Below are 9,283 nucleotides of genomic sequence, written 5' to 3'. Positions count from 1 at the left end.
TTCATGTCTGTCCAAAAAGTCATCATTTGATCCCGTTATGTGTAGCATATCAATTCTTGAGTTATGGCCAAAAGGTGTGTTTTGTGAGGTCAAAGTGACAAAATCTAATCAGTTCATCTTTGAATCCTTGTGGATTTATAACATCCCTCCAGGAGTTCCTGAAATATCGCGGAAGGACGGACAACCCGAAAACACGTGATCAACAGATATGAACACAAACCTGTTTATTTGTGTTTATTGTCAGATACAAAAACAAATGTCACATGAACGTAGCTCGTTTCTGTGTCTCAGTCTTTTAGTGGAGTTAAAGAGCTTCCTCTGACTCCAGCTGCTCCTCAGTTTTCCTAAAGGCGTCGCCTCCTCTCTCTCCTCCTTTAGCCTCCACGCTCTCCTCCTCCGGCCCCTCGCTGGTCATCGTGGTGTCCAGTCCGTCCTGGTCGGCGCTGGCGTTCTGAGACTCGGCTCCCTCGTCGTCTTCGTCCTCTACGTCCATCTCAAAAACACGGATGTGCCTGAGATTGGCACTCAGCTGCCGGGAAAGAAAATAAATAAGTCCAGGAACAAAAAATCATGCAAATACTGTTAAGAGACTCGCTGCCCAAAGGACAGTCCTAACCTTCGGACCGCCCCGAACAATATTGAGAGACGTCTGTTGCTGACTTTTGATTCCTAATAGCCCCGCCCCTAAAGCATCCCCTGCTTTATGGTCTGTTTGACTCTAAATGGACCATCATTTACTAAATGAACATCATGCTGTATTGAAGAAGACTTGAAACTAGAGATTGAGACCATAAACTCATGTTTACAATGTTTACTGAGGTAATAAATCAAGAGAGAAGTAGAGTCATTTTCTCATAGACTTCTATACAACCAGAGGAGTCGCCCCCTGGTGGACACTAGAGAGAATGCAGCTTTAACATGTGAAGCTTTGACTTCACTCGGCAGTTGCCGTCTGGTCAAAATATAAAGAGAATATATTGTTAACTTACCACACAGGCCACTTTGCGGATCCCATTGACAGCTACAAACTGAGCCTTCATGTTTTCCAGTTCACGCCACTGATTCCCCAAAACCAGCCGGTGACACGGGATGGCGCTGCTCTGCTGGTCCAACCTGACAACAACGAGTGACATCATGCAGCATCTCATGCCTCCTCTCTGCCGTCCTCAAGAGGACGAAACTCAATAATAGAACAACGTTTTCACCGATCCTGACTCACCTCAGGTTGGGCTCCCAGCTGAACTCCGTCTCACAGCTCAGCGCTGAAGCCAGAGGAAGCTGAGCCAGCACGCGCCTTCGGTTCTCCTCCTCTGATCCTTGCAAGACCACAGTCAGCATCTCGTCGTCATAGAAACGGGCATCCAGGCAGCTGTGGAGGTAGTTAGTCCTGAAAAGAGACAATATCACGGGAAGTCATGGAAGTACTTTGCATTTATTTGACAAAAGGAGTGACGTGAGAGGCACTGACTGGGCTGCAGCGTTATCTTCATCTGCGCTGTCGAGATGGTGTCTGAGGTGAATGGACATCACGCTGTTGGGGATGTGTCTGTGCAAAACAAAACAAACGTTAAAACACAGATTCAATACACAAAGAAAGTCCCACAATCACACAGACGCACCTGTTGGGGTCGGTTCCTCTCCGTAACAGGTAGAGCCTGCAGGGGGAAACCTCCGGCATGCAGAACACCACGTGGTGCATTTTGGCTTTCTTGTCGTTCCACCTGTAGAAATCCAACAAATACATAACATTCATATAATAATAATAAAAACATCTTACTGCTCACGAGCATCAGGAAACACCAGGATGTTTGTGTTTGTACGTACAAAGATGGGAGTTCAAAAAGTCGTGGAGTGTTTTCAGAGCTGGAAATATGAAGAAAAGAAAATTAGTTAATCACATTAATTTAGACATATTTTAAATAGTACATATTATTAACAGAGACATACCTCTCTGGTACGGTGTACAGCGGCAGAAACACGGCCTGTTTTACAGACTTCCCAATGACTTCCTGCAGAAACATTACAAACAATAAATAAGCAACAAAACAAAAAGAGAACGAATCACATGAAACACATCTTTATGTTTAAAGCATGTTCAGTTATCAATATCAACACACACCTTGTATCACTCTGTATTTTGTGTAAAGTGTGTTTAAAAGGCTTTCAGTCAACACACAGAATTGGCAGTAAAGTTCTTATTCGTATTATCTCAAATCAATATTTCAAAGTGTTTTAAATCCAGACTGTGTGTGTGTGTGTGTGTGTGTGTGTGTGTGTGTGTGTGTGTGTGTGTGTGTGTGTGTGTGTGTGTGTGTGTGTGTAAGGGTTCGTCTGCGACTGCGTTTTAGGTTCATTGTAGGTACAAACATTTTTTTTATATTACGAGAGAAAGACCAGAGTTTTAGAGATTTAACTCGTATATTATAAGGAGACAAAAATCTAATATTCTCAAAGATTATTTAGTTATAAATTTGTAAGAAAAAACTTGAGAACATTTGTGTTTTTTGTTTGTTTTACACACAGGAACCACATCGCTTTGGATCAACGTCATCACAGCACAGAAGCCACATGAACGTGTTAGTGAGGAACATGTGATGTTCTTCATCAACATTCCTCCTCATCAGCTCGATGCTGAACGGACCAAAGTCACGACGTCTCTTCAGAGGCTGGATGCTGATGATCATGTGTATTTCCTATCTGATAAATCTGATGAAGTATAATTTGATGAGGTCATCCAGTGTGTGATGAGGTTGATCCAACCTTCCAACGTGAAGCCATGTGGTTCCTTTACAAAATAAAAGTACATTTCCCACTTAAATATTAGAGAATGTTGTGATTTTATAATCTCAGAGAATAATATAGTTTGTTTTCTTGTAAATCTACTATTTTAATCTCAGAGTTTTCTCTAATGTCCATAACGAGCTGTCCTATAAGTCCCATCATGTTTATAATTAAATGTTTTAATCGTTCTGGTGCAAAACAGGAAGAAGGACAGAACACAGAACTCACTGCAGGTTTCTGCAGACACTGCTCGATCACGCTCTCCATCATCCTCTTCACGAAGTGCAAAGACTTTTGGGGAAATGAAGGGAACAGCAACGGGCTCTCTAGATATAAACACATTTCAGTCCGTTAGTTAAAGCATTAACATCACAAAAGAAATACTTCACCCTCTAAATCAACATCTCGGTTTCTTTGAGTCTTCGGTCACCGTGGAAGCACGAGAGACACGAGGAGAGTAACTGGTGTACAGACGTTTGTGTAAAATCACCACTCAAACTTATTGAGACCCAGTAACTCATCGCCAAACTAATTATTCAACGTCATTCCGTCGCTCTAAAGTGAGTTACAAAGCTACTAATCATGAAGACGACGGTTCACCCTTCAGGTGCGTGCTCTCCTGCAGAAACTTGAGCCACTGGTTCCCCTTGGTGTTGGGAGGAGACACCAGGTCCTCGTCCTCGTCCTTCAAGTACTGCGGAGGAGAGAAACCCGGATGTTGTAAAGTCACCGGCTCCGTTCAACACAAACCTGAAGCGATGCAACAGAAAGGCGCTCACCTGACCAACTCGCTCCACGTTGAAGTACTTCCCTTTACGGTCAAAGAGTTCTTCGTTCTGTGAAACCAGAGAGACATTTTAACGCACTTTGTAAGAAAGCCAGTGATCAGCAGAGCGACGTCACGCTGATCTCACCTCGCTGAAATGCTCCGACAGGAAGTCAGCGACAAAGGCGATGTCCTTCTGAGTCATCTGAAGGATCGACCGGCACGTTAAGATGATTCATCCGTCAGCTATTAAACAATCAGAACCTTTGATGACTCACCTTGTTGAGCTCTGGTGGAACATGCTCCTCACACATTCTGAGCATCGCTGTGAAAAAACACAACAAACGTCAACAATAAACCGACAAACACAAAATGAAACGTCTCGATACCAACAAATCAAACTCGTGCACGTGTGACGCGTTTCTTCTTACCGACATACAACCAGCGGAAAAAGGCTTTAAAGTTTTTCATACTCTTGTCGATCACCCTAAACGACAAAATAAACAGCAGTGATGAGAACAACAATGAGAACAATAACGAGAACAGGCAGAAGAAATCCAATGAACAGGAATTATTTGACCAAATAGCTTGAGACCAGATTACTTCCCAACAAACGGAAACAAGTCAGATTGAAATTTGCACAAGAGAGAAGTTAATAAAAAAGGTGAATTGAACTCACTGCAGAAGCTCGTTGGCTTTCAGAGAGAACGAGCCCACGGCGGTGATGGCGCCTGAGAACATAGAACACACATCACGCGGCTGTTGAGGATCAGAAAGCTGATCTTCGGTGCAGGTTTGGGGACACGGTACCTTCTATAGCTGCTGAATCCAGACCGAGGGGCTCGAACTTCTGCTTCCACAGGGACATGCCTTTCACCTCGCTCAGGTGGTACAGCAGAGCCTCAGAGCCGCTGCAGCGAGCGAAGGGAAGGGAGACGTTTTAACGGAGAAATCTCAGGTATCCGGCAGCTTTGAGGAGAAGAGAAAGGATGGAAACGTACCTCTGCAGGTGGCTGATCACCAGCTTCTGGATGCTGGAGTAAGACGACTCGATGGACTGGCCGAGCTTCTTCAGGCCCTGTGATGAAAACAGAACACACACGAACCTTTAAATCTGATCTGGACCGCAGATCAGAGGAAGTAGGAACACCGAGAGGAGCGTCCACACCTCTTACTCTCTCACCTTGACGGTCAGCTGGTTCATGAGGAGAGCCTGCAGCTCAGGGCTACATGAAAGCAGAGAGCCAGAGGTGAGAAACACTACAATCATCCCTCCAATCAAAACAGCAGATTAACCAGACAAACATATTATTCTGCCGCCATCTGCTGGACACTCTGAACGTTACAACGACTTAACAATAGAAACGGCGTCTTCTCTCACCTTGACTGTCCCCACAGCAGCAGCTCCAGAAACTCATCTTGAACTTGAGTGCTTGTGTTCTTTTCCTAAAAACAGGAGGAAAGAAGACATTTGATGTAATCTCTTATTTTAACTGATTCAGACGACAAACCAGATTCATTCTTTGGACGACGGCGTCCTTTCCTGTCTTTCAGAGGCTGTAGCAGGTTTTAAAGTTAAAGTGGAGATACTGGTGTCATATAAACTAGATGGCCGAAGGCATCCATGAGTAACAACCATGTCATGATATCGAAACAAAAATGGGTTCCATGGTGCCAGGCGGCAACCTCCAGTTCTGACGAGGGAAGTCAAAGCTTCATGTCTTAAAGCTGCATTCTCTCTAATGACCACCAGGGGGCGACTCCTCTGGTTGTATAGAAGTCTATGAGAAAATGACTCTACTTCTCTCTTGATTTATTACCTCAGTAAACATTGTAAACATGAGTTTATGGTCTCAATCTCTAGTTTCAAGTCTTCTTCAATACAGCATGATGTTCATTTAGTACATGATGGTCCATTTAGAGTCACACAGACCATAAAGCAGGGGATGCTTTAGGGGCGGGGCAATTTGGAGTTTAGACACTACGACATGTGGAACAGAGGATCGAACCGCCGAGCTTTCTGTTGGAATACGACCTGCTCTACCTCTGATCCACAGCCAGCCGTAATCGTCAAGAGCCATTGTACCGTTTCTAATGAGGTATTGCGATCGGTCTACCGAGCAGCACTAATAAAAGGGACCCAGAACGCGGCCCTGAGGGCCGCCAGTGTTGACGGTGTTGATGGAGGATGTGGTATCAACCGCTGACCTGAACAAACTTAGTGAGTCGGAGATCCATTTGCATGAGGATGTCCTCCCAGGCCTCACACATGCATGTGAGTGAGAGGTGCAGGTACTGCAGCAGCGTAGAGATGTGGGTGAACTTGCGTGCCATCCTGGTCACCTCGGGCAGACAGTCTGACAGCAACCTCGTGTCCAGCTGCAAGACAAAAATACAAAAAGCAAGTTAGAGCAGAGACGACGAGGACGTGAAGAGAGAGAAAGTCAAATCCTCGCCTGGATGTAGCAGATCTGTGAGTTGTTGTCAGCGGACCGGACTTCTGTGATGACGGACAGAGACTTGAGATCGCTGGACAGACTCAGGCTGCGACAGGTTCCCGACACCTGATGAGAGTCGTCACATAATAAAAAGAGTTAGAAGCACCGAATGGATCGTTGACGTCTTCAGATTTGATTCGTGGAGGTTTTAAGATTCAAGATCTTTCAAACGTCGTCATTTTTGTGCCACTGGGACACATTCTGTGTTTACTTTCATCTAAAAACATTAGATTTGATTAATGTAAATAATAATAAGAAAACAAAAGAATACAATAAAATCTAAATGAACTATATAAATAAAACATATTATATTTCTAAAAATGAGAATAATAATCATCTTGATCTCACATCATCTTTGTACCACATAAAGCAGATTTTCTTTAATTGATTTATATTTTGCTTAATTTCTTCTTCTAAACTTTCATTCTTCACTGCACACATTGAAATACATTTGCTCTTCATGGTGGTATGAAAGCAATGTTTTTATTAAGTTTTCCTCTCATAACTTCATCAGTCCGTTTCCAGCTCAAAAACAGCCTTGAAGCTTTTTCTGGACGCGTCTGAACTCTGTATCTGCTTTGAGATCGTTTACATTTCGTTCAAACTGTGTCAGAGAAGCGATGATCAAACATGGAGACGTTCCTACAGTGCAATCCGTGTTAAGTTACATTTCTGGCACATGACACAATTCAGCAGAAAGTTTTGTGCTGATATTCTATTAACGTAAACTTAAAGATGTGACGGAGAAGAAGAGCTCCTCACCCCGGATAGAGTAGCGATCTTGTACATCCCGTAAGCATAAAGCTCCACAAAACCAGAGTCTCCTCCAAGAACGAGCACGTTCAGTCTGCAGGGAAACAACATGCGGTGCAGAAACACTTCAGTGCAAATTTAAAAAGAAAGCTGATTTAAAGAGAACCTGTGTGTTAAATGTACCTGACTTCTCCCATGAGATTCAAAATCTCATCAGACTTTTCTTCACTGTAACACACACAGATAAACACACCAGGCTGCTGTTAGCAGTAGACAGCTGATAGCAGACTCATTATTACTTATAAGTGATGCTTTAAAAAACAAACCCACCTGAAGATCTTTGACGTTGTGCTGTAGCTGAGGAGAAACAGATGTTTGGACAGATGTTACTCAGTCAACAAAGCATTACTTCCTCATCATCTGATGTGCAGGTCGTGTCAGCGTTACCTCTTGGGGAGTGTTGGCAACTTGGGAAGAAAGAGTTTGGATTCATCCTCTGAGTTGTAGAAGGAGCTGAGGGCACTGAAACAGCAAGAACACCAAACGTTCACGTTATTCTAGAGAACCAGACGTTCTTCGTGCCACCGCTTTGATGCCGAGCCTCGTGCACACCTGCTCTCCTCCGTCACCTCCATCCAGTGCATGCAGGTCACCGAGCTCTGCATTGGAAACACGTGGAGGATCTCGGCTTTCTCGACACCACACAGGACCACCTGCTTCGTGTCTCCGAGGCTGAAGGCCAGAACTGGAGATGAAAGAGAGAATGAAAGTTTAACTTCTTCATGTTCCCGTCAACAACAAACCATCTTAGTGATTCTGCTTAAAAAGGTACAGTCATTCCTTACTCTTGCCATCAGGTCTCCAGGCCAGTGCAGTGATCTCCTTCCCAGTATACTCACTGGGCGGTAAGCTCCAGACACGCTGGAAACTAGCCAAGCGATGGAGCAGCAACTACGGACAAAACATGAACCATAAATGACAAAACCATAAAAGATAATAAGACAAGTTTCAGGGTTTTAAAAAAAGCTTTTTAAGCGCACCTCTCCAGTTGTGTTGGCCAGAGCGATGAGATCCCTCTTAGGAGACCAAGCCATACACAGCACCGGGTTGGGAAGCTGCTTCTCTCCAACTTGCCGGAAGGCCGGCATGTTGAGTGCTGCGAAACGAGAAGAGTAATAAAAAAACTAATAACAGACGTTGATTTGGACAACTTGACTAAAGAAAATGTGATGTGAAGATGAAATGCTGTTGTTATTGCTTGAGGAAGACCACACAGCTGACTCGTTGTTGTTACGTGTAGTTGTGTCTTTATGTAGTTATGATATTAATAATAATAACTTTATGTAGATAGCACGTTTCAAAACTACAGCTACAAAGTGTTTCACAAACAAGGACAAACAAAAGAAAGCAGGAACAATTAAAAACCACATCACAGACAATAAATAATAAAGAAAAAGCCAAACGGTAAAAGTGAGTCTTGAGAGATGATTTAAAAGAGAACCCAGAGAAACATACACTGAACATCACTGAGAACATTAAACCCTAAACGGTGTCCTTAAGGTGTCATAATAAGAGGATAATATTAATGATCAGCCCCCTCACCTTTAACAGTTGACAGATCTTCTGTTCCAACGTTAGCTGTGATGCTAGCAGGCTTGTTAGCTAAGCTAACACAAAGCTCCTGTAGAGAACTCCTCGTGTCTTATTTAACCGCGCTGGATGTCACAGAAAAAGACATTATAACTGTAACGTACCGTTGTTTTATCTGAAAACGTCAAACACACTCTAATCCGCCCGGTGAAACACTTGATTTACGGTTTCTTCATGATGTTTTTTACAATTACGCGGACGGCGCCATTTCTTTTCCAATCGACCAATCACTGAGGAGCAACGGGAAGCGTGGGAGTACAAACCTATTTACAGGGGAAAACGCAATTCGTAAATGGCTTGGTACACTTCTTACTGGTTATATTAGCAGCCTTCAAACAGGAAGTAGATAACACAATGTGTGATGGCGAAACGAGGCTTATTTCGTAATAGCACTGTCTGGAGCCACAGTGATTGTTGTTGTAATAGTTTATTGTTGTTGATTGTTTGGAAGCATTTGGCGTTCACAACAGCGACCTCTGCTGGCCAAACGGTGGAATTGCGTTTGTACAGAAAGTTCAATGCTAGCATCCGAAATACAAACTGTCACAGGGAGTCTAAACTTCTATCAAGATAAAATGAGATAAGATGTCATATAACTTTATTAATCTGAAGGAAATTCTTGTGCCAGAGTTTCATTAAAGATATCTATCAGATATATTCTTTTTGTAATGTGTGATCCACCCATTGCGTGTCGAGCTGATGTCTGACCATGCTAGCATCACAGGTCTAATATGAGAATAGAAAGTCTCCGGGGCATCCAGTAATATGTGTTAAACACTAAAGATAAATCCTGCATGGAGGCCACGTGTAAACATAACCTGTGCTGTGAGGAATA

The 9,283-nt window shown here is 43.4% G+C and overlaps 1 protein-coding gene across 1 annotated transcript; it reads right to left on the bottom strand.

Moving 5' to 3' along the window:
* Nucleotides 1–199: 199 nt before the first annotated feature.
* On the bottom strand, nucleotides 200–8,659 carry anapc4 (anaphase promoting complex subunit 4). The gene is made up of 28 exons (XM_079157724.1): nucleotides 8,401–8,659; nucleotides 7,839–7,954; nucleotides 7,644–7,749; nucleotides 7,411–7,543; nucleotides 7,246–7,320; nucleotides 7,129–7,155; nucleotides 6,982–7,026; nucleotides 6,808–6,892; nucleotides 6,004–6,111; nucleotides 5,756–5,926; nucleotides 4,929–4,993; nucleotides 4,731–4,773; nucleotides 4,549–4,625; nucleotides 4,358–4,458; nucleotides 4,227–4,278; nucleotides 3,979–4,034; nucleotides 3,826–3,872; nucleotides 3,696–3,752; nucleotides 3,561–3,617; nucleotides 3,382–3,475; nucleotides 3,010–3,107; nucleotides 1,948–2,009; nucleotides 1,825–1,863; nucleotides 1,620–1,721; nucleotides 1,469–1,546; nucleotides 1,220–1,387; nucleotides 990–1,113; nucleotides 200–529 (listed from the first exon to the last, which is right to left on the bottom strand). The coding sequence occupies exons 2-28, from the start codon at nucleotides 7,944–7,946 to the stop codon at nucleotides 305–307; spliced, it is 2,403 nt and encodes an 800-aa protein (XP_079013850.1). The 5' UTR covers nucleotides 7,947–7,954; nucleotides 8,401–8,659; the 3' UTR covers nucleotides 200–304.
* Between the last annotated feature and the right edge of the window lie 624 nt (nucleotides 8,660–9,283).

Source organism: Pholis gunnellus (genome assembly GCF_910591455.1).
Source record: "Pholis gunnellus genome assembly, chromosome: 4".
Lineage (NCBI taxonomy): Eukaryota > Metazoa > Chordata > Actinopteri > Perciformes > Pholidae > Pholis > Pholis gunnellus.
This window is presented reverse-complemented; position numbering and strand designations above follow the sequence as displayed.

Excerpts from the sequence above, each read along its gene's own strand:
- anapc4 (XM_079157724.1), bottom strand. The coding sequence starts at position 7,946 with ATGCCGGCCTTCCGGCAAGTTGGAGAGAAGCAGCTTCCCAACCCGGTG. Across the intron at positions 7,156-7,245 it reads TTGCCAACACTCCCCAAGAG|CTACAGCACAACGTCAAAGA; the intron begins GTAACGCTGACA and ends GTTTCTCCTCAG. Across the intron at positions 3,873-3,978 it reads TTTCCGCTGGTTGTATGTCG|CGATGCTCAGAATGTGTGAG; the intron begins GTAAGAAGAAAC and ends GTTTTTTCACAG.